At 42.2% G+C, this 27,769-nt stretch overlaps 1 protein-coding gene across 1 annotated transcript; it reads left to right on the forward strand.

Annotated features, from left to right (window-relative positions):
* Nucleotides 1-867: 867 nt before the first annotated feature.
* On the forward strand, nucleotides 868-27,748 carry LOC115145583 (mothers against decapentaplegic homolog 1). Its single transcript, XM_065003904.1, is given in 8 exon segments — nucleotides 868-968; nucleotides 16,999-17,614; nucleotides 20,125-20,430; nucleotides 21,519-21,635; nucleotides 23,773-23,994; nucleotides 24,684-24,940; nucleotides 25,123-25,237; nucleotides 25,240-27,748. Coding segments are annotated over 7 exon segments (1,443 nt in total). The 5' UTR covers nucleotides 868-968; nucleotides 16,999-17,214; the 3' UTR covers nucleotides 25,266-27,748.
* The last annotated feature ends 21 nt before the right edge of the window (nucleotides 27,749-27,769 follow it).

The raw sequence follows: 27,769 nt of genomic DNA on the forward strand, positions 1-27,769 counted from the left end.
GGGAAAAACTCATTCTGATTGCCTGGGCCTGGCTCCCGAGTGGGTTGGCCTATGCCCTTCCAGGCCCACCCATGGCTGCGCCCTGCCCAGTCATGTAAAATCCATAGATTAGGGCCTCATTTATTTATTTCAATTGACTGATATTCTTATATAAACTGTAAGTCAGTAAAATCTTTGAAATTGTTGCATGTTGTGTTTATATTTTTCTTCAGTATAATATAAGAATGTATATGTATATATGCTTGACTGTAAGTAACTTTGAACAAAAGCGTAGTAAAAACCTATGTTTTTATGTTGGTTATATGCATTAATTTATAATTTATTCTATGCATTCCTTCGACAAGAAATGATCACAATCTTTATTTACAGTGTGTGAATGTGTGTGGCCATTTTGTTGAATCAGTAATACATCAATGGCAATAAATGTATTTTTTGAATAAATGCAACTGTTCATCAAAAACAGCTGTGCCAATCCATCTGCAAGAATGTTCTGCTATCTAATCACAGTGAATCAAACCCTCAAAAATGTTCACAGCTTCGTAAAATAAATATGCTAACTGTACTTCTTTTCTCATTCATGCAATTTGCACATAAAAGATGCAGCACATAACTATCTTTTAACGACAAAACAGGAGTCCGATGAGTATATAGTCCTCTACAGGCAATCAACTTGGCGCTCCACTAGTCTCCACTGCCAAAATAGCAAAAGAGCTATAAAAAAAACTCCACGAAAGAATACATTGTTTTATAGTTACATAATCCATTCCACAGTGCATGAAAATGTTAGATGTGTAAAAGTAGGTCTTGTTATTCATGGGCCGCCCCAAACTGTATCCCGCGGCATGATACTGGCGCTCCGCGGAGGGTGCGACGGCCCTGCGACTCCCTGACGCCAGCGCGAGGAGACCAGAGACAGGCAGCGGTATAGTATGGGAGCGTTGAGAGCGAGCTTGATAGCTGTTTATAAGGTACTGTAAACTTTATTTCTCACCCGTCAAAACATAAACAACCACGGGGGAATGAGTATGTTCGGTTGACTAGATCTATTGCTTATAAGAAAATAATATTTGCAACTTTTTAAAAGGGATAGAGACAGTGAAAGTGTATTTTGAGGCTTCAAACTTTTCTGTCTATCATATTTGGCAACAGAGATTGATTGGCAATTAACGTTAGTAGAATGTGGGATTCATTTCATATTTGTAACATTGTATTGTCGTGTATCCTGCAGTTGGAACACGTACTTGTGAAAAAATATTCATAGTGTGCACAATGTGTGTATTTCAATGTGTCAGTCTGCATTGATGGTTAACCTTTGTGATGCATTGTGTTGGTATGATGTTTGATATCAGTCTGTCCATCTGTATTTGTTGTGATTAAATCTAATATGCTACTGATGTACGCCTCTTGTACTCAGAAATAGTATCAACATCAGATTTGTGACACACATGTTTACTTTCCATCTGTAAATGTCATGCAGATTATTTGATTTATGTTCATGCATCATGCATTTAGCAGCAAAACCAAGATGCAAAATCAAGATTTGCGATATTTAATTGGGTATTAACAGTGATCTTCATCTCAACGTCAGTGTCCATTTGGAGGGAAGCTGTGTCTCATTGCTAAATGACTTGCTTTAAATAATCAATATAGGCTATCTATCTTTTCCATCGTGTGTTTGCGCGCGCGTGCACATGCATGTGTTAGTGTGCGTGCGTGCTGCGTGCATTGTGTGTGTGTGTGTTCCATGTCTCATGGATGCAGAGCGAGCCTGTGTGACTGTGAGACCCTGAGCAGCAGGGCCAGATCTCCTGACATCATTGAAGATGACATATCAGATTACTCAAAGGACTGGAATTTGTCCTTGTCCATGATTTAGTACAATTGTTGAATCCTGCAGCATTCTTGTCAAATTCAGGTTTGTGTTAAATGAACAATTTGTTTCTGTTTTTTGTTGTTGTTGTGGTGGACTGACAGTTTGGCTTTATTCACACTTTTAAATAGATATAACGATTGTGATGCAATGCATGTGTTACATAGTTATAAAGATGTGATATTTCTGCAATGGTCTGATAACAGATAGCTGTTGGGTTCGCTAAAGACAGGATAATAGAAGGAGTGAAAGGGACACGTCTACTGTATCTCTAAATCCCAGTGTTGATAGTGATATTGATCATTCATATGCAGCATTATCTCAGAGAATGAGGTATTCTTCTGTGTAGTTAACACTGTAAAATGAGTCCAGTCTTAGCTTAGACATTTAACCTAGATCTTATACAGAGGAAATGGCACGTTTCTCAGTTCCTCTTCTGTTCATCTATAGGTGGACATCTCCTGTATTCAGTCTGGTACAGCACATGGTGGACTTGGAGAGACATTTCCCCCTTATAGGAATAAACAAGTTAACCACATTCCAGCCATAACATCATTCTCAGTTCAGACAGAGGCATCCTCAGAATAGCCCTTCTCTATATGTCCGACCCCTCCCAGACCCCTCATGATGTGTTGGCCTGAGGTGTCCTCCCGACCATCCCAACCACCACAAACACAACACTTACCCCAAATGCCTGGGATGGTTGGGATTAGAGGTAGACCGATTATGATTTTTCAACGCCGATATCGATTATTGAAGGACCAAAAAAAGTCGATACCAATTAATCGGTCGATTTTTTAAAATTTGTAATAATGACAATTACAACAATACTGAATTAACATAATGAATATAATACATCAATAAAATCAATTTAGCCTCAAATAAAATGAAACATGTTCAATTTGGTTTAAATAATGCAAAAACAAAGTGTTGGAGAAGAAAGTAAAAGTGCAATATGTGCCATGTAAAAAAGCTAACGTTTAAATTCCTTGCTCAGAACATGAGAACATATGAAAGCTGGTGGTTCCTTTTAACAGGAGTCTTCAATATTCCCAGGTAAGAAATTTTAGGTTGTAGTTATTATAGGAATTATAGGACAAGTTCTCTCTATACTATTTGTATTTCATATACCTTTGACTATTGGATGTTCTTATAGGCACTTTAGTATTGCCAGTGTAACAGTATAGCTTCCGTCCTTCTCCTCGCCCCTACCTGGGCTCGAATCAGGAACACATCGACAACAGCCACCCTCGAAGCAGCGTTACCCATCGCTCCACAAAAGCCGCGGCCCTTGTAGAGCCATTGGAACAACCACTCCAAGTCTCAGAGCGAGTGACGTTTGAAACGCTATTAGCGCGCACCCCGCTAACTAGCTAGCCATTTCACATCGGCTACACCAGCCTAATCTCGGGAGTTGATAGGCTTGAAGTCATAAACAGCTCAATGCTTGAAGCACAGCGATGAGCTGCTGGCAAAAAGCACAAAAGTGCTGTTTGAATGAATGCTTACGAGTCTGCTGGTGCCTACCACCGCTCAGTCAGATACTTAGATACTTGTATGAGCAGTCAGATTATATGCAACGCAGGACACGCTAGATAATATCTAGTAATATCATCAACCATGTGTAGTTAACTAGTGATTATGATTGATTGTTTTTTATAAGATAAGTTTAATGCTAGCTAGCAATTTACCTTGGCTTACTGCATTTGCGTAACAGGCAGTCTCCTTGTGGAGTGCAACGAGAGAGAGGCAGGTCGTTATTGCGTTGGACTAGTTAACTGTACGGTTGCAAGATTGGATCCCCTGAGCTGACAAGGTGAAAATCTGTCGTTCTGCCCCTGAAAGAGGCAGTTAAACCCACCGTTTCTAGGCCGTCATTGAAAATAAGTATGTGTTCTTAACGGACCTACCAAGTTAAATAAAGATTAAATAAAGGTGTAAAATGTTTTTGTTTTTTTAAACATCGGCAAATCGGCGCCCAAAAATACAGATTTCCGTATGTTATGAAACTTGAAATCGGCCCTAATTAATCGGCCATTCCGATTAATCGGTCGACCTCTATTAGGTACACATTGGAGCAAGACAGTCTTTTTTCACGAATACGCACCGCATCGATTATATGCAACGCAGGACACGCTCGATAAACTAGTAATATCATCAACCATGTGTAGTTAACTAGTGATTATGATTGATTGATTGTTTTTTATAAGATAAGTTTAATGCTAGCCAGCAACTTACCTTGGCTTTTTACTGCATTCGCGTAACAGGCAGTCTCCTCGTGGAGTGCAACGAGAGGCAGGTGGTTAGAGCGTTGGACTAGTTAACTGTAAGGTTGTAAGATTGAATCCCCGAGCTGACAAGGTAAAAATCTATCATTCTGCCCCTGAACAAGGCAGTTAACCCACCGTTCCTAGGCCGTCATTGAAAATAAGAATGTGTTCTTAACTGTCTTGCCTGGTTAAATAAAGATTAAATAAAGGTGTAAAAAAAAAGAAGAAAAATCGTCTAAATCGGTGTCCAAAAATACAGATTTCCGATTGTTATGAAAACGTGAAACCGGCCCTAATTAATCGGCCAGTCCGATTAATCGGTCGACCTCTAGTTGGGATAGCTGATTGATAGCCCATGTGTTGGTTACAGTGGGTGAGTTATGTTTGTGGCGAACATGAGGTGTGGTGGATGTGTGTGTGTGCTCACATGTGCGTGTGTGATAACTGACCCTAGATTTGTGTAGACCTCCTGGGTCAATGCTGTGTCTAGTCACCAAGGGCAACACCTCTCTGTCTTCCTGTCTGTCTGTCTGGTTATTTCTGTCTACTGTAGAGGCTGGGGAGGAATGGTTGTTTGGGTGTTGTGGTGTTGTGGGTAAGCCTAGTTCGTGAGGGCTTGCTTGTCGAAACACATTCTCTCGGCTGCCTTTTGGAGATCATTCATCGATACTCATTCATTGAATTTTGATATCCAGTTTTGGTACTTGATGATTGTTATCTGTGTACACATTACACCTCCTCAAAGGCGATGGGTCAGGCCACACAGAGTGAGAGGGAGACAGCACAACGAAGCCGTATTGTCACTATTTGTGTTGGGCTGCTGAGCTGACAGTTAGAGGGAACACTCTTGTGTGAAGTGGAAGGTTTACGCCGAGAGGCTAGACAGTGTGTGTATTAACGAGAATTTGCATCCCCCTTCGCTCTCCTCCCTCGTTCCTCTCTCTCTCTCCTCACTCTTTCCCCCTCTCTCTCTCTCTCTCTTTCCTCCCTCGGTCTCTCTGTTCACTCTTTTTCTCTCTCTCAGACACACTTGCACACACACGCACACACACACCCTCCTCTCCCATCCCTCTCTCCTCTATTTGTTATCTCTCTCCATCTCTTTATCCCTCTCTCCTCTCCTCTGTACCTCTCTTCATCCCTCTCTCCTCTCCTCTTTATCTCTCTGCATCTCTTTATTCCTCTCTCCTCTCCTCTTTACCTCTCTTCATTCCTCTCTCCTCTCCTCTTTATCTCTCTGCATCTCTTTATTCCTCTCTCCATCCACTCCTCCCTTCATAGCCAGCGACTCAATTGAGTGGGGGCTAATGGAGGCCCCGTCCAGGCCCTGCTGATAAATAATGTAACTTCTTTATAATGCCCCGTCTCTGGGGAGAGAGCAGAGAGCATCATTACTGGCTCCTCATCCTACAGCCCCGGCCCCTAAATTGATTAACAGCAGTGACTGAAGCAGCTAGCGCTAAATGATCAATGGGGTTGGTAGGGATTGGTGGCTAGCAGCTAGCGCAGGCTTGGAACGGCACAGGTCAGGCTAACAGGCCTTGTCAATGACATGTGATCATGGGATAACCTATTAGATCCCTCTGACTCCCATTAATTCTGCCTGGCTATGCTAACTACTCACCAAAGGGTTAGCGTTAGCAGCAGTTAGCGCACTAACCCAATACAGGCTGGATGAATGGCAGGCAAGGAAGGAAGATAGATAGATAGCTCTGCCTGGGCACTTTTATGGAGCTCTTGTGTAAACGGCGGCGTGTTTCAGCTTAAATGGGCAGAGGGCGGATAAGATTGGAACCTGTCCGCTACAGATATTTGTGTGATGCTTCATTGGGCCCTACTTGTGTAAGGGAGAGGCGTAACTCTGCATCCCAAATGGCATCCTATTCTCTATATATTACACAACCTATAGGGCCCATAGCACTATGTGCACTGTGTAGGGAATAGGGTGCCATTTGGGACACACCCTAAGTATGTGTTGGGTAAGAGAGGTTAGAGAAGGGGACTGCTGGGCTGGAAGATGTTTGGGAGGTTAATGTGATTTAGGGAAGAAAGAAAAGTGTAGGTCAGCCTTACCTTTAGGAGGGGGATCGGATATCAGATTATCACAGATCTACGGGGTCGCCTGTAGTAACCAACCAAGTTTTTGTGTCTGATGACTAATAAGGTGATACTGAAACCTTACCCATCACATTACTTTTGGTTTCTCATTTACATTTTTACCACTCCTGTTCTCAGAACATTCTGTATAAAGCTAAGCTAGGTTTATCAGAGTAGCCCAAACCCTCCCCATTCTATACAGTCCAGAGTAGGACACAACACCGGCCCCATTCTATACAGTCCAGAGTAGGACACAACACCGGCCCCATTCTATACAGTCCAGAGTAGGACACAACACCGGCCCCATTCTATACAGTCCAGAGTAGGGCACAACAACACCGGACCCATTCTATACAGTCCAGAGTAGGGCACAACACCGGCCCCATTCTATACAGTCCAGAGTAGGGCACAACACCGGACCCATTCTATACAGTCCAGAGTAGGGCACAACACCGGCCCCATTCTATACAGTCCAGAGTAGGGCACAACACCGGCCCCATTCTATACAGTCCAGAGTAGGGCACAACACCGGCCCCATTCTATACAGTCCAGAGTAGGGCACAACACCGGCCCCATTCTATACAGTCCAGAGTAGGACACAACACCGGCCCCATTCTATACAGTCCAGAGTAGGACACAACACCGGCCCCATTCTATACAGTCCAGAGTAGGGCACAACACCGGCCCCATTCTATACAGTCCAGAGTAGGGCACAACACCGGCCCCATTCTATACAGTCCAGAGTAGGACACAAAACCGGCCCCATTCTATACAGTCCAGAGTAGGGCACAACACCGGCCCCATTCTATACAGTCCAGAGTAGGGCACAACACCGGCCCCATTCTATACAGTCCAGAGTAGGGCACAACACCGGCCCCATTCTATACAGTCCAGAGTAGGGCACAACACCGGCCCCATTCTATACAGTCCAGAGTAGGGCACAACACCGGCCCCATTCTATACAGTCCAGAGTAGGGCACAACACCGGCCCCATTCTATACAGTCCAGAGTAGGGCACAACACCGGCCCCATTCTATTTTGACTGGTCCACAGACAACCCCATATGAGCATTGTCTGTTTCAAGCGTGAATACAATCCCATTTTGACCTTTTTCATACAGTAATGATGATCAAACTCTGATCATATATCGGTCATACATTATAGATCCTCCTCAGGTTGGAGATTAGTAGATTCTAATGATGGTAATTGACAGAAGAAACGTCCTGTTTTTTTGGGGGACTGAAATAGCTAAATAAATCATACCGTTTTTAACTGTGTGCGAAAGTCACACCTATTCCCTTCAGCTCCTCAGGTTTGGAAATACCCAAGTAAGGTCTGGACTGGAGAAATCCAGAAGATCTCATCCAAGTGTGATGTTGTTGACAGTAGGTGACTGGGTCGAGAGCCCTGTCTGTCCAGATGTTCCTGTTACAGTCTATCACTCTCTACTTTCCTGGAATCCTCCATCTGAATTGGATTATGAGTTGTTTTTTTGCAACTGGTCTGGAGTAGAGGTCGACCGATTATGATTTTTCAACGCCGATACCGATTATTGGAGGACCAAAAAAGCCGATAGCGATTCATTTGGCCCGATTTACAAAAAAAACGTATATTTGTAATAATGACAATTACAACAATACTGAATGAACACTTATTTTAACTTAATATAATACATCAATACAATACATTTAGCCTCAAATAAATAATGAAATATGTTCAATTTGGCTTAAATAATGCAAAAACAAAGTGTTGGAGAAGAAAGTGAAAGTGCAATATGTGCCATGTAAAAAAGCTAACGTTTAAGTTCCTTGCTCAGAACATGAGAACATATGAACGTTGGTGGTTCCTTTTAACATGAGACTTCAATATTCCCAGGTAAGAGGTTTTAGGTTGTAGTTGATATAGAATTTATAGGACTATTTCTCTCTATACCATTTGTATTTCATATACCTTTGACTATTGGATGTTCTTATAGGCACTTTAGTATTGCCAGTGTGTGTAACAGTATAGCTTCCGTCCCTCTCCTCGCTCCTCCCTGGGCTCGAACCAGCAACACAACGACAACAGCACCCTCAAAGCATCGTTACCCATGCAGAGCAAGGGAAACAACCACCCCACGGCTCAGAGCGAGTGAAGTTTGAAGATAGCGCGTGCTAACTAGCTAGCCATTTCACTTCGGTTACACCAGCCTCATCTCGGGAGTTGATAGGCTTGAAGTCATAAACAGCGCAATGCTTGACGCACAACGAAGAGCTGCTGGCAAAACGCAAAGAATGTGCAACGAGAGAGAGGCAGGTCGTTATTGCGTTGGACTAGTTAACTGTAAATTTGCAAGATTGGATCGCCCGAGCTGACAAGGTGAAAATCTGTCATTCTGCCCCTGAACAAGGCAGTTAACCCACCGTTCCTAGGCAGTCATTGAAAATCAGAATGTGTTCTTAACTGACTTGCCAAGTTAAATACAGATTAAATAAAGGTAGTCAGACTGACTATTTGATCGACTGTCAGACTGACTATCTGATCGACTGTCTGACCAACTGTCTGAGTGACTGACTGTCTGACCGACTATCTGACTGACTGACTGACTGTCTGTCTGACCGACTGTCTGACCAACTGTCTGAGTGACTGACTGTCTGACTATCTGACTGACTCTCTGTTTGACTGTCTGACTGACCCATCAAAGCAGGGTTGTGTTTGAGATTGACAGACAAGAGCTGTCTTTTGTATTGAGTTGTGTATCATTACTTTTTAATTTTCTCTCCTGTTCCGTTCATAAAAAGGTGTCACGCCCTGACCTTAGAGAGCTTTTTATGTCTCTATTTTGGTTTGGTCATGGTGTGATTTGGGTGGGCATTCTATGTTCATTTTTCTATGTTTTGTGTTTCTTTGTTTTGGCCGGGTATGGTTTTCAATCAGGGACAGCTGTCTATCGTTGTCTCTGATTGGGAACCATACTTAGGCAGCCTTTTCCCACCTGTGTTTTGTGGGTAGTTATTTTCTGTTTTGTGTTTCTGCACCTGACAGAACTGTTCGTTGTCGTTTTGCTCTTTGTTATTTTGTTTCATTGTTCAGTTAAAATAAAAATCATGAACTCTTACCACGCTGCGCTTTGGTCCGATCCTTCATGCAACGACGACCGTTACAAAAGGGAATCTCATCCCAGAATGGTGGGAAAACCTGTAAGAGAGAGAATGGTTTATTTCAAATTCAGTAAGGCGACACAGTATCAATGGCAGCTAATGCTGAATTATTTGACACAATTTACAAAAGTAATAAATACACAATAAAATCTACAACTTAAAAATACATATTTTCTGGAAAAATGCTCTGGGTAACATACAGTACAAGTCAAAAGTTTGGACACACGTACTCATTCAAGGGTTTTTCTTTATTTTTTACTATTTTCAATACAGCAAATTAAAGATAAATTATCTTGCTAATCTACCCATCGTGTCCGATTTAAAAAATGCTTTACAGCTAAAGCACAACATATGATTATGTTAGGTCATAGCCAAGTCACAAAAACACACAGCCATTTTCCCAGCCAAAGATAGGAGTCACAAAAAGCAGAAATATAGATAAAATTAATTACTAACCTTTGATGAGCTTCATCAGATGACACTCATAGGATATCATGTTACACAATACATGTATGTTTTGTTCGATAATGTGCATATTTATATCCAAAAATCTCAGTTTACATTGGCGCCTTACGTGCAGTAATGTTTTGATTCCAAAACATCCAGTGATTTTGCATAAATACTCATAATAACATTGATAAAAGATACAAGTGTTATTCACATAATTAAAGATAGACTTCTCCTTAATGCAACCGCGGTGTCAGATTTCAAAAAAACTTTACGGAAAAAGCATAATCTGAGAACGGCGCTCAGAACCCAAAACAGCCAGAGGAATATCCGCCATTTTGGAATCAACAAAGTTATTAACAACACCATAAATATTCACTTACCTTTGATGATATTCATCAGAAGGCACGCCCAGGAATCCCGGTTCAACAATAAATTACTGATTTGTTCCATCATTTATGTCCAAATAGCCACTTGTTGTTAGCGTGTTCAGCCCAGTAATCCATCTTCATGAGGCGCAGGCACTTCATCCAGACAAAAACTTGAAAAGTTCCATTACAGTCCTTTATAAATATGTCAAATGATGTATGGAATCAATCTTTAGGATGTTTTTAACATAAAACATCAATAATGTTCCAACCGGAGAATTCCTTTGTCTTCAGAAAAACACTGGAACGAGAGGTAACTCTGTCGGGAGCGTGCGTCATGAGACCAAGGCACTCTGCCAGACCACTGACTCAAATAGGTCTCATGAGCCACTCCTTTATAGTAGAATCCTCATTCAAGTTTCTAAAGACGGTTGACATCCAGTGGAAGCCGTAGGAAGTGCAACTTTATCCATATCTGAATGTGTATTTGGTAGGCCAAGCTTTGAAAAACTAAAAACCTCAGATGTCCCACTTCCTGGTTGGATTTTTCTCAGGTTTTCGCCTGCCATATGAGTTCTGTTATACTCACAGACATCATTCAAACAGTTTTAGAAACTTCAGAGTGTTTTCTATCCAATACTAATAATAATATGCATATATTAGCATCTGTGACAGAGTAGGAGGCAGTTCACTCTGGGCACGCTATTCATCCAAAAGTGAAAATGCTGCCCCCTATCCCAAAAAGGTTAAACAAATCAGATTATTCAAAGTAGCCACACTTGGCCTTGATGACAGCCGTGCACACTCTTGACATTCTCTCAACCAGCTTCATGAGGTAGTCACCTGGAATGCATTTCAATTAACAGGTGTGTTGTGACAAAGTAGGGGTGGTATACAGAAGATAGCCCTATTTGGTAAAAGACGAAGTCCATATAATGGCAAGAACAGCTCAAATAAGTAAAGAGAAACGACAATCCATCAATACTTTAAGACATGAAGGTCAGTCAATCTGGAACATTTCTAGAAAGTTTGAAAGTTTCTTCAAGTGCAGTCGCAAAAACCATCAAGCGCTGTGATGAAAATGGCTTTCATGAGGACCGTCACAGGAATGGAAGACCCAGAGTTACCGCTGCTGCAGAGGATAAGTTCAGAGAGAAGAGACCTGCTTGGGCCAAGAAACATGAGCAATGGACATTAGACCGGTGGAAATATGTCCTTTGGTCTGATGAGTCCATGGTCTGATTATTTTAATTTTATTTTTTAGATGTGTTGGACCGCAGAGTGAAGGAAAAGTAGCCAACTGCATATGTGGGAACTCCTTCAAGACTGTTGGAAAAGCATTCCAGGTGAAGCTGGTTGAGAGAATGCCAAGAGTGTGCAAAGCTGTCATCGAGGCAAAGCGTGGCTACTTTGAAGAATCTAAAATATAACACTTTTTTGGTTACTACATGATTCTATGTGTTATTTCATAGTTTTGATGTCTTCACTGTTATTCTACAATGTAGAAAAGAAAAACCCTTGAATGAGTAGGTGTACAAACTTTTGACTGGTACTGTATATGTATACTGCACATGAGGCTGGTGGCACATTAATTTGGGACAACGGGCTCGTGGTAATGGAGGGAGTGGAATTAGTGGAATGGTACTATGCGTTTGATTCCATTCCACCTGCGCCGTTCCAGCTATTATTATGAGCTGTCCTCCCCTCAGCAGCCTCCACTGGTATACAGAATACATGTAAAGGTCAGTTAAAGATCACATAACAACACTGAGACAACGTTTTTACCATCCCTTTCCCATCATAACCTTTCCCATCCCCCTGTCCACCCATGGAGAGGTCGTCAACCCAATAGGAAATGTGCTGCCCACCATGAGAGACAGAAACATCTGTCCTCTCTTCTTCAGTCCTCTGAATGTTCTCCCTCTCTACCTGTGGAGAGACCTGCAGGCCTAAACTGGAAGTGATGTCGCTGCTATGCAGGCGGTGGTGATGACAGAGAGAAAGATCCCATAGCTACAGTTGAAGTCGGAAGTTTACATACACTTAGGTTGGAGTCATTAAAGCTAGTTTTTCAACCACTCCACAAATTTCTTGTTAACAAACTATAGTTTTGGCAAGTTGGTTAGGACATCTACTTTGTGCATGACAATACTTTTTCCAACAATTGTTTACAGACAGATTATTTCACATATAATTCACTGTATCACATTTGCAGTGGGTCAGAAGTTTACACACACTAAGTTGACTGTGCCTTTAAACAGCTTGGAAAATGACAGAAAAGGATGTCATGGTTTTAGAAGCGTCTGATAGGCTAATATACATCATTTGAGTCCATTGGAAGTGTACCTGTGGATGTATTTCAAGGCCTACCTTCAAACTCATTGCTTCTTTGCTTGACATCATGGGAAAATGAAAAGAAATCAGCCAAGACCTCAGATATTTTTTTGTAGACCTCACAAGTCTGGTTCATCCTTGGGAGCAATTTCTAAATGCCTGAAGGTACCACGTTCATCTGTACAAACAATACTACGCAAGTATAAACACCATGGGACCACGCAGCCATCATACTGCTCAGGAAGGAGAAGCGTTCTGTCTCCTAGAGATGAGCGTACTTTGGTGCGAAAAGTACAAATCAATCCCAGAACAACAGTAAAGAACCATGTGAAGATGCTGGAGGAAACAGGTACAAAAGTATCTCTATCCACAGTAAAACGTGTTCTATATCGACATAACCTGAAATTCCGCTCAGCAAAGAAGAAGCCACTGCTCCAAAACCGCCATAAAAAAAATCCAGACTACGGTTTGCAACTGCACATGGGGACAAAGATCGTACTTTTTGGAGAAATGTTCTCTGGTCTGATGAAACAAAAATATAACTGTTTGGCCATAATGACCATAGTTATGTTTGGAGGAAAAAGGGGGAGGCTTGCAAGCCGAAGAACACCATCTCAACTGTGAAGCACGGGGGTGGCAGCATCATGTTGTGGGGGTGCTTTGCTGCAGGAGGGACTGGTGCACTTCACAAAATAGATGGCATCATAAGTCAGGAAAATGATGTGGATATATTGAAGCAACATCTCAAGACATCAGTCAGGAAGTTAAAGCTTGGTCGCAAATGGGTCTTCCAAATGGACAATGACCCCAAGCATACTTCTAAAGTTGTGACGTAATGGCTTAAGGACAACAAAGTCAAGGTATTGGAGTGGTCATCAGAAAGCCCTGACCTCAATCCTATATATCATCTACTGCATCCTTATGTAATACATGTATCACTAGCCACTTTAACTATGCCACTTTGTTTACATACACATCTCATATGTATATACTGTACTCGATACCATCTACTGCATCCTTATGTAATACATGTATCACTAGCCACTTTAACTATGCCACTTTGTTTACATACTCATCTCATATGTATATACTGTACTCAATACCATCTACTGTATCTTGCCTATGCTGCTCTGTACCATCACTCATTCATATATATTTATGTACATATTCTTTATCCCCTTACACTGTGTATAAGACAGTAGTTTTGGAATTGTTAGTTAGGTTACTTGTTGGTTATTACTGCATTGTCGGAACTAGAAGCACAAGCATTTCGCTACACTCGCATTAACATCTGCTAACCATGTGTATGTGACAAATAAAATTTTATTTGATTTATAGACAATTTGTGGGATGAAATGAAAAAGCGTGTGCGAGCAAGGAGGCCTACAACCCTGTTGTAAACAGCACCTGTTCTCACAGAAACCATCACTGCCTGTTAGTCTGTAGTAGTAGTCTGTAGTACTAGCAGTAGTAGTAGTAGTAGTAGCAGTGATAATAGTAGTAGCAGAAGTAATAGTAGTAGAAGTAGTAGTAATGGTAGCAATAGTAGTAGTAGCAGTAGTAATAGTAGCAGCAGCAGTAGTAATAGTAGTCATGGTAATAGTAGTAGTAGCAGCAGTAGTGGTAATAGTAGTAGTAGTTATAGTAGTAGTAGTAATAGTAGCAGAAGCAGCAGTTGTAATAATAGTAGTGGTAGTAATAGTAGCAGTAGTAGTAGTAATAGTAGTAGCAGTAGTAATAGTAGTAGTAGTAGTAATAATAGCAGCAGCAGTAGTAATCGTAGTAGTAGCAGTTGTAGTAGTAGTGTTAATAGTAGCAGTAGTAAGAGTAGTAGTAGTAATAGTAGCAGCAGCAGTAGTAATAGTAGTAGTAGCAATTGTAATAGTAGTAGTAATAATAGTAGTAGCAGCAGTAGTGGCAATAGTAGTAGTAATTGTAGCAGCAGTAGTATTAGTAGTAGTAGCAGTAGTAGTAGTAGTAATAGTAGTAGAGGTAATACTAGTAGTAATAGTAGCAGCAGCAGTAGTAATAGTAGCAGCAGCAGTAGTATTAGTTGCAGTAGTAGTAGTAGTAGTAAAGCAGTAGCAATGGTAATAGTATAAATAGTAGCAGTAGTAGTTGTAGTAGAAGTAGTAGCAGTAGTGGTAGTAGCAGCAGTATTAGTAGCAGTAGTAGTAGTAGCAGCAGTAATCGTAGTAGTAGCAGTAGTAGTAGTAATAGTAGCAGTAGAAGTAGTAGCAGCAGTAATCATAGTAGTAGTAGTAGTAATAGTAGCAGTAGTAGCAGCAATCGTAGTAATATTAGAGGTAGTAGTAATAGTAAAGTAGCAGCAGTAGTATTAGTAGTATTTGCAGTAATAATAGTAGTAGTAGTAGTAATAGCAGTAGCAGTGGTGTTAGTATTATTAGTAGCAGTAGTAGTTGTAGTAGCAGTAGTAGTAGCAGCAGTAGTAGCAGCAGTAGTAGTAGTAGTAGTAGTAGTACTATTACTATTACTACTACTGCTACTATTACCACTACTGCTGCTACTACTACTATTCCTACTGCTACTAATACTACTGCTACTATTACTGCTACTACTACTAATAGTAGTATCAGTATTAATAGTAGTAGTAGTAGTGGTAATAATATTAGTAGTAGTATTATTAGTAATAGTAGCAGTAAGAATAGTAGTAGTAGCAGTAGTAGTAGTAGTAGTAGCAGCAGTAGTGGTAATAGTAGCAGTAGTAGTAATAGTAGTAGTAGTAGTAGTAATAGTAGCAGAAGTAGTAGTAATAGTAGCAGCAGCAGTAGTAATATTAGTAGTAGTAGTAGCAGTAGCAGTAATAGTAGTAGTAGTAGAAGTAGCAGCAATAGTGGTAGTAGCAGCAGTATTAATAGCAGTAGTAGCAGCAGTAGTAGTAGTAATTGTAGCAGTAATAATAGTTGCAGTAGTAGTAGTAACAGCAGTAATCGTAGTATTAGCAGCAGTAGTAGTAGTAATTGTAGCAGTAATAATAGTTGCAGTAGTAGTAGTAGCAGCCGTAATCGTAGTATTAGCAGTAGTAGTAATAGTAGCAGCAGCAGCAGTAGTAGTAGTAGCAGTAGTAATAGTAGTGATATCAGTAGTAATAGTAGTAGCAGTATTAGCAGCAGTAATAATAGTAGCAGCAGCAGTAGTAGTAGTAGCAGTAGTTATAGTAGTAGTAGTAGTAGCAGCAGTAGTAATAGTAGTAGTAGTAGTAATAATAGTAGTGGTAGTAGTAATAGTAGCAGCAGCAGTAGTAATAGTAGCAGTAGTAGTAGTAGTAGCATTAGAAGTATTAGTAGTAGCAGTAGCAGTGGTAATAGTAGTAGTAGTAGGAATAGTAGCAGTACCTGACTCAGTGGGTGTAAAAATATAATATGTGTGTGTGCGTACTTGTGCATGTGTGTATTTCTGTTGTGGTGGATAGATACAGTATATAATGTTTACAATGAAATGGATGCACAATAAATGTGAGATTTATGTGGGTACCTGAAAAGTGGGTAGGCTATACTATCCTTCAACCAAAATGCTACTGGCTTCCACCACTGCTGAATTCCACAAAAGGAAAAATAACTATTGAGTCCCTGGTCTCTTATTTCCCCTCCAGAAGGAGAGAGTGGGCTTGTTTCTCCTGGTGAATTGGTGTCAGGGGACCTCAGTGAATGGGGCACATTTGTCCTGAATTTCACCATGCATTTCCTCTTTTATTGGCCTGGATGTCGCTAGCTGATTCCTGCACTTAAAGCTGTTTGTTGCTGAGTGTTTTATAGAACATTCTTTTGATAATATAAAAACCCAGTGTAGTCAATAAAGTTCTGTTTCCTTTCAAGGTAGGCCAAATCCTACCTCAACAATTCTGCTTTGTTGGTCTAATTAAATTGATGTTTTATGTGTATTTTCTTATTCAACTAAATCATTTGGATAATGAATGTTATTAGATAATGCAGCTAATTGTATGTAACTGCCCCATTGATATGGCAGAGTTCTATGATCTAATGTCCTTTCTAGCATACTTCCCAAAATGCATGCCCAATACATGACTTCATTCTACTTAGTTTGCTGATATTGTGTTGATATTGAAACAGAGGTCTCTCTGAGTGACATTTGAGAGTGGTTATGTGACGGTAACAGGGCCGTGTGTACAGGAAGTTATCTGGAGAATGGCTGCTGACTGTAATGGGACGGTGTTCATTGTGACCCCACTGCTGTCAATTCCCAGAAGTCATAACACAGTGACATCATTGGCCCTCTCTCCTCGCCCGGCCAATGTTGTTCTGCCAATAGAGAGAATCACTCTGTTTCCTTTGGAGGGTCGCTAGTTGCTTTCCAGGCAAGATTAGTGGAAACACTGATATCTCTTCCTTCAACTGTCCACTTGAAGGGAATCTGTTGAACTCTGTTTGTCTATGTTAGAAGTGTTATGGATTTCGTTAGCATTGGTTTAATCTCCTCCATCTTCCTCCTAGGTGTCCTGTTCAGAAGTTCTGTCCTGAAGCTTTGAACACCAAGGACTACCCAGCCATCTCAGTGGCACCTAAAAAAATACAACAGCAGCTTTTAACCTCCAACATTTTCCCTCACCAAGTGGACTATCTCTCCATTGTAAAACCCAACCCCGCATACTCACGTGTAGCGTCCCGACAACGCCACGGTCGCAAGAGGCGACAGACACGAACGTCACTATGAACGTCACCTCCCTGTTCTCCTTCACCAGCCCGGCCGTCAAGCGCCTCCTCGGCTGGAAACAAGGAGACGAAGAGGAAAAATGGGCGGAGAAAGCCGTGGATGCGCTGGTGAAGAAACTGAAGAAGAAGAAGGGAGCAATGGAGGAGTTGGAGAGGGCTCTGAGCTGCCCGGGTCAGCCCAGTAACTGTGTCACCATCCCTCGCTCTCTGGATGGAAGACTCCAGGTGTCCCACAGGAAGGGCTTACCCCATGTTATCTACTGTAGGGTGTGGAGGTGGCCTGACCTGCAGTCTCATCATGAGCTCAAGGCTCTGGAGTGCTGTGAGTACCCATTTGGCTCCAAGCAGAAGGATGTCTGCATCAACCCGTACCACTACAAGAGAGTGGATAGTCCAGGTGAGTGGGGTGGTGGTGGTGGGGGGGGTTATAGCATTAGAGTGTTTATGTTGTGGTGAAAAGTCAACGTAAAATTATCATCAAGGATGATATGCTTTTTAATTAAGTTTTGTGTAAATATATCAAAAGTTTCTCCACTAGATCTTTCCAGCCCAATTCCCCAGTTTGATTTATGACCCCTTTCGAAATGTGTTTTGATAGTTCCTACATTTCCTATGATCCTTCACATCACTCTTGAACATGAAACATTAATGGTGAACCATACACATAACCCCATAACATACCCACCCCAGCAGCCTGTTCCTCCCCTATCATCAGCCGTATGTTATCTCGTCTCTGCTCGTGGCTTTCCCCTTCCCATGGTTTCTGCAGATGTTCTCCCCCCCTTTCATATCCTCCCCATGTCAGCCAGGTGTTCTAATCTGTCTGAACTGAGAGTCAGGAGAAACAAAACACCACCACACACTATAGATATGCCTCAGAAATATCAGCTGTGTGTGCTTACATGCGTGTACTGTATTTATGCATGTGTGTGTGTGTGCCTATACGCATGCACGTGTGTATGTACGTGTGTATGTGAAACCGTAAGATATTTGTTTCCCTAATGGACAGGGGACATCAAATGTCCTCTTTTGTCTGTCTGCTAAGCAATAGATGAGGCCCAGCTGACTAGACAGAAACAGCTGTCCACAGGGTGCTACAGGAACGGGAGCGAGTGTGTGTGTGTGTAGTGTGTGTAGCAGGAAATTCCAGCCGGGGGAGAATGAGGGCTTTGTTTTTGGCATGCTCTGTGCGGCCGGTCGGGACGGGGAACACACACACACACACCGCACGTGTTGTTTCTCTGAGGAAGACGGGGACAGGAAGCCACACACAATGGGAGGGAGGAGCGGATGCCCGCCTCACACACTTGTTTTAACAACTGGGCTGTAGCACCTGTCCGTCCACACCTCCCCCACACACACACACACACACACACACACACACACACACACACACACACACACAGAGCTAGTCCCAAAGCAGTAACACCAGGATAGAACAGATAACATGAAACGCCCTGACACTAGTTTTATATAGAACAATAGCCAGGGTTCGAACTCGACCTTGGGATTTGGTTATGCAATAGTATTCAATAGGAAAAAAAATTACGTTCAAACTAAATTTGTCAACAGAATATGCTGTAATTAGAATTTAAAACACAACTTTTGACCAGTAATCTTTCTCATTGTAGCATTTTATTGGGATAGCGGATACCTAGTCAGTTGCACAACTGAATGATTTCAACCGATATGTGTCTTTTGCATTTAACCCAATCAGAGAGGTGTGGGGGGCTGCCTTAATGGACATAATTGGCAACTGGGGAGCAGTTGTTGTTGGGGTTTAACTAACTGCCTTACTCAAGGGCAGAACGGCAGATTTTTCACCTTGCCAGCTTGGAGCTTTGAACTAGCGACTTTTCAGATTACAAGCCCAACGCTCTTAACCACTAGCCTATCTGCCTCCATTGACAAAACTCTTAGTTTCAGTATTATTTAATGATATATTAATTACCTATTTGTGGATATTCATGGAACAGATCTCTAGTGGTTTATATCTGATCTCATACCTCTGAATGGACCTCACATCACCATCCAGCCACAATCATATTTTTCTCCATGTGATAGATTCTTCATAAATGGACTCACTCACCTCAGAGATGTTTTCTCTGAACAGGATGTCTGGTACAGAGGCCAAATACTGCTGGCTAAACCAACACGCTGCAAGCTGCAATTCCAAAAATGCAGGGGCATCTGCAAATGTGCACAGCGAATAGAGAGAGAGGGAGGAGGGAAAGAGAGAAAGAGAGAGGCATTTTATGATGCTATAATTAAAGAACTCTGTCCTTCCTGGCTCTGTGTGTGTGTGTGTGTGTGTGTGTGTGTGTGTGTGTGTGCGCTAACTGGACTCATGGGGCTTAGGGACACAAAGAGAGGGCTAACCCCCTACCCTCGCTACCCACAATACCCTTGCTAGCAGGGTCAGCCTTTGCATCATAGCAGGTATTCAACTAAAAAGGCTCTGAACATCTCAATGAAACTAAATGGGGAATAATAATAGGTCTGCTGAGAGTTGTAAAGGCTAGAATATTTAATGATTGGAATATTGATTATAGAGCAGAGTGTATTTGGATGTGCCTTTCATTTGAAACGTAAACTGGCCTCACCTATTATGAATGTGTTATATAGTGTCTATCTATGCAATGGTGCAACAGACCCTGTAGACATTTTGTGCAGAATCGGGCCATAACTTACCATTCAAAGCAGTATAGAGATACAGAAACTGCTCCTGTAACTAACCTTGGGTCGTGTTCATTAGAGTACACAACAGAAAACATTTAACAGCAGAAAACAAAATGTATTTCTTATTGGGCAAGTCCAGGTTGTTCCTCCATGTTTCTGTCTGTTTTCTTCAGTTTCATGCCAACTGAACATGACCCTGATGTCCTCTCTCCTTCCCCTCTGTCTCAGTGCTGCCCCCGGTGTTGGTCCCGCGGAATAGCGAGTTCAATGCCAAACACAGCATGCTACCACGCTTCCGCAACCCTCTGCACCAGAACGAGCCCCACATGCCCCAGAACGCCACCTTCCCAGAGTCCTTCTCCCAGGCGAACACCCAGATGAACTTTCCCCAGACACAGACACACTCCCCTGGGGGGAACAGCTACCCCGGCTCCCCTGGTAGTGGTAGCAGTGCAACCTTCCCCCACTCCCCCACCAGCTCTGACCCAGGCAGCCCATTTCAGATGCCAGGTGAGCCGCCAGGTCAGATGCCAGGTACAATTCACTAATAACTTTTATAACGGTTAGTGTGGTAACAATGTGTTGAATTATGCCATCCCCCTCTTGGGTATCTACACTGTGTCCAAAACATTATGAACACCTTTCTAATGAGACCCTTCTCATCAGAACAGCCTCAATTGGTCAGGGCATGGACTCTACAAGGTGTCAAAAGCTTTCCACAGGGATGCTGGCCCATGTTGACTCCAATGCTTCCCACAGTTGTGTCAAGTTGGCTGAATGTCCTTTGGGTAGTGGGTCATTCTTGATACACACGGGAAACTGTTGAGCTTGAAAACCCAGCAGCATTGCAGTTCTTGACACACTCAAAAATGTTTGACCTGGCACCTACTACTATACCCCGTTCAAAGGCACTTCAATCTTGTGTCTTGCCCATTCACCCTCTGAATGGCACACATACACAATCCATGTCTCAATTGTCTCCAGGCTTAAAAATTCTTCTTTAACCCATCTCCTCTCCTTCATCTACACTGACTGAAGTGGATTTAACAAGTGACATCAATAATGGGTCATAGCTTTCACCTGGATTCACCTGGTCAGTCTGTGTCATGGAAAGAGCAGGTGTTCATAATGTTTTGGACACTCAGTGTATATATGTGTGTGCTTGGCAAATGGCTGATCCAATATAAACAATGGAATAGGCTAAGCAGCAATAGACTTACTGTAGGCGATGACAGTAAGTAAAGGATGTATGACAGGAATATTCAGGTAGCTGTACTGTGTAGGTCAGCGTTTCCCAAACTCGGTCCTCGGTCCTCCAATGAGTGCACGTTTTAGTTTTTGCCCTAACCCTACAGGGCTGATTCAAATGATCAAAGTCTGTTGGCTATTTGAATCAGCTGTGTAGTGTTAGGGCAAAACCCAAAACGTACACCCCTTGGGGTCCCGAGGACTTTGGGAAACTCTGGTGTAGGTAAAGGTGTTTTTGTCAGCATGTTGGACTAAACCAAAGGCTCTAAAACAGATAAAGCTGGTAAGTCAATGTTCAGTATACAGTGACAGTTGGAAGACTTCTTTCTCTCTGGTTTAAACCCCTTCTCACCCCTCTCCCTGCCCTCCTCCAGAGACCCCCCCTCCAGCCTACTTGCCCCCAGAGGAGCGGATGACTCAGGACTGCCCTCAGCCCATGGACACCAACCTGATGGTCCCCGCGTTGCCCCTGGAGATCAGTAACAGGCCAGGTAATCAGCTGTGACATCACCCTCTTAGAGCTGTCAGCGCCCCACCAGCTCGTACTACAGGTGCAAGGGGTTTTCTGGGTACAAGTACGCAACCATGACACACTGCTTTTTATTTGTCGTGGTGAATCAAACTCAGTTTTAATAGGCTATGTAGTTGAAAGTAACACTTGAAAAGTAGTCGTGGTTGTTGGGGTTTGTGGCAGTGTTCATTAAAGTTCTCATGCATGCTGTAAAGCTAGTAAGAAAAACGGATCTAAGTGCTTTATCCCTCCTAAGTGCTTTATCCCTCTGTTAAAATAAGGGGTGATTCATGTGATGACCTTCAAAATTGCACATCATGAGTTGGAAAAGATTAGCTAAAAAACAATTTCCTTCATATATTAATATAATATTAATATATTCAATTAAAAGGGAATTTTATATGATCATTAATGCAGGGTAAATGGAAAATAACATGAATGCGTATCCATGTTCAGAAAAGCAGAGTATCTCACACCATTTTGAGGCATTAGGTTTTAGATTTTAGTATGATGAACACAAAAGCGTCAGTCTATACATGCAACCCTTAGGAAAGATCAGAGAGTCTGCCAATTAAGTATGGTCTCAGAGCAGTTTTTACGAGGCCTTTAAAAGCTTCTGGCTGACATCATCTCTGCCGGTGGTAATTAACTGAAAGCTCGTTAAGAATTGGCCTCACTAATTACATCCAACTTTTATATCTGAAACACTTGTTTCAAATTTTAAAAACCTTGTTGAGAACCCTTGTTTGCTACCACCTACCTCAACTGTGGTTCAGTCAATCGTTAGTTGCTGTGGAGATCTGGCATTCCTACACATCACACATCTGAACAGCCAGTCCATACGCAAAAGTCATGTATGCCACCAGTCATGCAGGCTGTTTACATGGCAAAAGATAATGTGTCAAAGGGGTTTGACTTTTGAAGTTGAAGCAATTTTGAAGTGTCTACAGTACACAGTCTGTGGATACTTTCAGCAGCCAAGGTATTGGGCAGAATTGTACAAACTGTTTTACGCTCGCTAAAACCAGTATTGCAATCTCCTTACCAATCTCCCTATATAATTGTTACGCATCCAGTCACAGTAGTATCCCCACCCACACAGATGGATATTGCAATGGGTGTGGAGAAATACTCCCTGGAAGTGGCGATTGGGGAATTGTCTGTCCTTCCCCAAGCTGCATCCTATGTAGTGTTCTAGAGGTCCGGGCCGTTTCCATTGTGGGCCGGGCCGATGGATCTAGGAAAAGCATAGACCAAATACACCTGATGGCCGCTACTCTCAGCAGAGGATGTTAGGGAGGAGTATGCCGCTTGGATAAACTCTCCCTCCCTCCCTTAGAGAGAGGGGGCCAGCTGGCATAAAGCTCACCCAAGATATCGGGCAGAGAGAGACGGCACCAGGCGGGCACCGGCTTGGTCTATTGACTGACTGCTTGACTCAATAAATACTGATTCCAGACCAGACTAGACTGCCCGCAGTCAGTGGACAGTATTTGATCAAGACTGGCCCTGTCCAGACTGACCTCAGTCAGTCTACTGGGGTTGGATGGATTTGTCAGCATTGATTTTCTGTTTCTGTTGTATGCAAACATGACCTATAGCTCTCTGTGTGAGACTTAACGTCACATACCACACATTTCATACACCTTTCCCACGTTTTGTCATCGACATACAAATCACCATTTTTTTTCTCTAATCCTAGTAAAGGAAGAAGGAGATGAAAGATGAACATCTGCTATATCAGACTGCAGCTCAAAGTCAGACTATACAGACAGACTTGAACTTTATCAGAACAGAATGCTTGATGCTCATGAGCCACTCCAGTCAATCTGCACGTGCATGTGTGCTTAAATGTCTCACTGTGTGTGTGTGTGTGTGTGTGTGTGTGTGTGTGTGTGTGTGTGTGTGTGTGTGTGTGTGTGTGTGCCTGTGTGTGTGTGTGCCTGAGTGTGTGTGTCTGATTATACACACATCTCACCCTTTCTGTGTGTGTTTGACATCCTGTACAGATGTTCAGCCAGTGGCCTACGAGGAGGACAAACACTGGTGCTTCATAGTGTACGACAAGCTGAACAACCTCCCTCTCATCCCTGTCTCCTCTCCTCCCTTTGTCCTAGATGTTCAGCCGGTGGCCTACGAGGAACCTAAACACTGGTGCTCTATAGTGTACTACGAGTTGAACAACCGGGTGGGCGAGGCGTTCCAGGCCAACTCTACCAGCGTTCTGGTCGACGGCTTCACCGACCCATCCAACAACCGCAACCGTTTCTGCCTGGGCCTCCTCTCCAACGTCAACCGCAACTCAACCATAGAGAACACCCGGCGACACATTGGCAAAGGTAAAAATGGCCATGGAAGGGAACACTTATATTGCCTTATATTATCCCAAATATAAGGCCATGGACACACTGTCCACAGGACTGGTTCAATTGTTAGTGTCAGTGTTTATTTTTTAATTTAACCTTTATTTAACCAGGTAGGCTAGTTGAGAACAAGTTCTCATTTACAACGGCAACCTGGCCAAGATAAAGCAAACCAGTGCGACAAAACAACAACACAGAGTTACACATGGAATAAACAAAAGTACAGTCAATAACAGAATTGAAAAATCTATATACAGTGTGTGCAAATGGAGTAAGGAGGTAAGGCAATAAATAGACCATAGTAGCAAAGTAATTACAATTTAGCAAATTAACACTGGAGTGATAGATGTGCAGATGATGATGTGCAAGTAGAAATGCTGGTGTGCAAAAGAGCAAAAAAGTAAATAAAAACAATATGGGGATGAGGTAGGTAGATTGGATGGGCTATTTACAGATGGGCTATGTACAGCTGCAGTGATCGGTAAGCTGCTCAGATACAGTGTGTTATGGGCTGTGGCTAAATAGGAGTGGTGCTGTCCAATCAGCATTTTAATGGATCAAATTAAGAATCCAAGCAAGTTGCCAAGGGCAAGAATATTCCATTCTAATCTACTGTACTCTACTCCATTCTAGTCCCATGTAACCCTCTCTTCCCCTCTCCCCAGGAGTCCACCTGTACTATGTGGGTGGTGAAGTGTATGCTGAATGTCTGAGTGACAGCAGCATCTTCGTCCAGAGTCGGAACTGTAACTACCACCATGGCTTCCACCCCACCACCGTCTGTAAGATCCCCAGCGGCTGCAGCCTCAAGATCTTTAACAACCAGGAGTTTGCTGAGCTGCTGGCCCAGTCCGTCAACCACGGGTTTGAGGCTGTCTACGAGCTGACCAAGATGTGCACCATCCGCATGAGCTTCGTCAAGGTAACCGTCATAGACATACATCCCATAATATAGAGAATATAATGTTAAATGGTTCAGAATGAATGATGGGGTCATGAGATGAAGACGAGAAAATTCAAAGAATAAAGGAAATACGATTGAAAGAACCATGATGATAATACCTGTCCCTAAAGAGTATATCGCTCTTCCTCTTGCTCTCCCAGGGCTGGGGTGCAGAGTACCACCGCCAGGACGTGACCAGCACCCCCTGCTGGATTGAGATCCACCTGCACGGTCCTCTGCAGTGGCTGGACAAGGTGCTAACCCAGATGGGCTCCCCCACAACCCCATCTCCTCCGTGTCCTAGACAAAACTTTCCCCAGGCCCCAGGGCTGTCCAAACCCAGCATTTAGGTTCCAGTGGGATGGGTGGGTTTCAGGTTGGGGGTCAATTCTAATTGAAATCAGTCAATTCAGGAAGTAAACTGGAATTTTAAGAGAATCTAAATTAAAATTGGAAATTCGGTTTATTTACTGTATTGACTGAATTGAAATGGAATTGACCCCAACCCTGGTGGGTTTGTACTTGAGGGATTATGTCTGAAATTGGGCACATTGCAGACTGGGACGTGGGGGGGGGGGGTGAGATAGAAGCATCTGGAAGATACTTGATCTTTGTGACCAACTGTAATAATTATCAATCAGACTCGAATCATTATAAACTAATCATCAATTTAGCATTACGCAAAGTATCCTCCTCATATGGGGCCCATATTCAGAAAGAGTCTGAACGAGGATCAGTTTGGCCTTTTAGATCAGAATGAATAAATGTATATGGACTGGGGGGACCTGAACATAGATCAGCACTCTAATACGTGAATATGGGTCCCTGATCTTGTTCTGGCAGTTTTTCCCTCTTTCTTTCCCCTTCCCCTGTTTTTTGGGTTAACATTGGAAACCCATAAAGCCAGTTTCATGTGTTGCTACAATGAAAAATGTGTACAGAATTGGAAGGATTGGAAGACAACCAATATGGATGAAAAAATGTAGAAATATTATGTTTCTTATGAACATATTTAGAACGTAGGAAGATACTGAGGTCAGTAAATACAAATGTCTCTCCAGAACCCTACATTTTTTTGTTTTTTTTAGGTTTTGGCAAATTAAAAAGAGTTGAAGAAAAAGACCCCTACATAAAATCCCTTTAGATTATTTACAAACCCTGTCATGAGGAGAAATCAGGAGAGGGCGTCCGTGGGAGCGGGGTGGGAGAGTGAGGTGGGCATTGTGGGATTGTGCTCACAGGACATAAGATTTTAAAAATTGTACATAAATAAATACTTCTCTTGTGTTACAACTGAACTTAACGACTTGAATCGTGTTTTAGTCATACTCAACATTAGATCAAAGTGCTGTGCAGTCGGTTTTGCAAACGCGTAGTTTGGTTTAGTGTAGCAAATCACCGTTTGGCTTGTTTAGGTTGTGACTGAAGAATGACATGAGACAGAGACAGAGACAGAGACGGGCACAAGCGTATGATAGTTCAGTTTGACCCTAGCTGTGCATGGTACAGCAAAAAAAGAAAATAATCAATTGTAGAGTCACATAGAGCCCCACAGTGGAGGTGTCATAATACCCATAAAACCTAGTGGTCAAACAGGGAAATGGTTCCAATCATTTTTCCCATAGGGGATTTTAGAAACACTTCAAATAAGGACTGTGTTTTGAAGCTTACCCTGGCGTGACGTTTTTGATAACTATGTAAATCGCTCTTGGACAAGGTGACTTATCCCGATATCTTGCCCCAGATATCATCCAGAGATGTGGTGCTTACCAGTGTTGCCTTAGACCTACTCTCAAAACTTACCGCTGCCCTCAATGTCACTAACTTAAGCCTCTGAAACCGGCGACAGTCACTTATTCTATTCTTGATTATGATTTTTACTATATTATGCTATTTACTCTGAGATTTGACAATGCCAATTAACATCAAAGTAGACATCATGCAAAACTACAAATCCTTTCAAGCTCCTGCAGGTCATCACTAGCTGATACCTTTGCTAACAGGTATTGTGCATTTAGAACTTGCACAAGACAGATAACAGAATTGTTAATTTAAAGAAATATAACCAATTTATTCATTACTACATTTAGCCAACATTAGATAGTTAATCCAGAGATTTTTACCTTTGCCTCGATTCGGCAGGCTCGTCCAGATCATCATGGCATTAATAGTTCTTTATGATAGCCACATTAGCAGCTAATTAGCGTTTCATTTTTGGGGGTGAATATATTACTAAGTCACCTTGTCCTAGAGAAATTTACACGGTTGTCAAAACGCCACGCCAGGGTAAGCATTCATGAAATACAGCCCTCATTTGAAATGTTTCTAAAATCCCCTATGGGAAAAATGAATGGCAGAATAACGATTGGAACCATTTCTCTGTTTGACCGCCAGGGTTTATGGATATTATGACACGTAAAACAATGGCATCCTTCAGAACTTATTGACCAAAAAAAAAAAATAGTAGTTTCACTGGTGAGTAAATTACTGATGGCCCTAATACATGATTTGATCATTTAAAAAAAAAATGCAGACTGTTTTTGTCTTTCAATTATTGTAGGCTTAGAAAACCCCATCTGCTATTACAAGTTGTATTGATTTTTGTATTTTTTGAATATGTTTTCTTGTTTCTTGTTATCTGCACTTTCACGGATTGTTGCCTCTTCTTTTTTTTCTTTCTTTTTTTTCTTTGTGCTGTTTTTGCTGAGTAGTACTCCCAGAAAGCAGTTTTATTCCATGAATATCAAGTCTCTACTGGAAGATTCAATAAATAAAGTTGTTTCATTACCTGTGGCCTTATATTGTTTT

This window comes from Oncorhynchus nerka, linkage group LG18 (assembly GCF_034236695.1).
Source record: "Oncorhynchus nerka isolate Pitt River linkage group LG18, Oner_Uvic_2.0, whole genome shotgun sequence".
Taxonomy (NCBI): Eukaryota; Metazoa; Chordata; class Actinopteri; order Salmoniformes; family Salmonidae; genus Oncorhynchus; species Oncorhynchus nerka.